Source organism: Penaeus monodon, chromosome 25 (genome assembly GCF_015228065.2).
Source record: "Penaeus monodon isolate SGIC_2016 chromosome 25, NSTDA_Pmon_1, whole genome shotgun sequence".
Classification (NCBI taxonomy): Eukaryota; Metazoa; Arthropoda; class Malacostraca; order Decapoda; family Penaeidae; genus Penaeus; species Penaeus monodon.
Genome location: NC_051410.1, coordinates 10832420 through 10833050, shown reverse-complemented (window position 1 = coordinate 10833050; position 631 = coordinate 10832420). Strand labels below are relative to the sequence as shown.

Below are 631 nucleotides of genomic sequence, written 5' to 3'. Positions count from 1 at the left end.
ATATAGTGCATAATGTATCTTTGGAATCTGGTGATCACAGTCAACAGTAGCACCATGCTCAGAGGATTCAGAGCCTGTGTGGTGATATAGATCCTATTGAGGGGCTGGGTCATCCCACACCATTCCAAAAAGATACTCAGTTCACTGGTGAGAGCACCATCCTCATCTGGGTATGGCCTTGTAGGATCAGCATAATGCTTCTTTACATCTGACATAAGTGATCTAAATGTGAAAACACAAAGGCAGCTTTAGTAAATTGTTGAATAATCTACAGAATAATATTAGTATGATGCATTTCTTTACAATGATGCTGTATGTCATCCATGATTCTTAGAATTATAGTAATTACAGGGAATAAACACAAACTTAAAGAACCTTACTCATTCATGGTTGAAAGTGCAGCTGCAAGATATTTGGCATCAAACTTGCATGAGGAATTGAGACGATTTGCAGCATGGAGCCTGAGAACCTGCATCTGCCCTATTCTCATGATGCGATCAACAATAGATGTTGACAATTTATTAGTGCGTTGAGCCCACCCAACATACTGCCTCTGAGGTTGTGCTGTTAAGGGATAACAGATAAGATAAGCTAAATGCTATTAGAGAAAATGTAGGATTCCCCCACCCCA

General features: G+C 39.8%; 1 protein-coding gene across 1 annotated transcript in view; it reads right to left on the bottom strand.

Annotated features, from left to right (window-relative positions):
- Positions 1-6: 6 nt before the first annotated feature.
- The window catches only part of LOC119589045 (WASH complex subunit 5-like), a gene marked incomplete at its 3' end in the record, with an annotated part of 26804 nt that continues 26179 nt past the window's right edge, over positions 7-631 (bottom strand). The window contains 2 exon segments of the mRNA XM_037937622.1: positions 7-222; positions 381-564. Of these exon segments, the coding sequence (XP_037793550.1) occupies positions 7-222; positions 381-564 (400 nt within the window).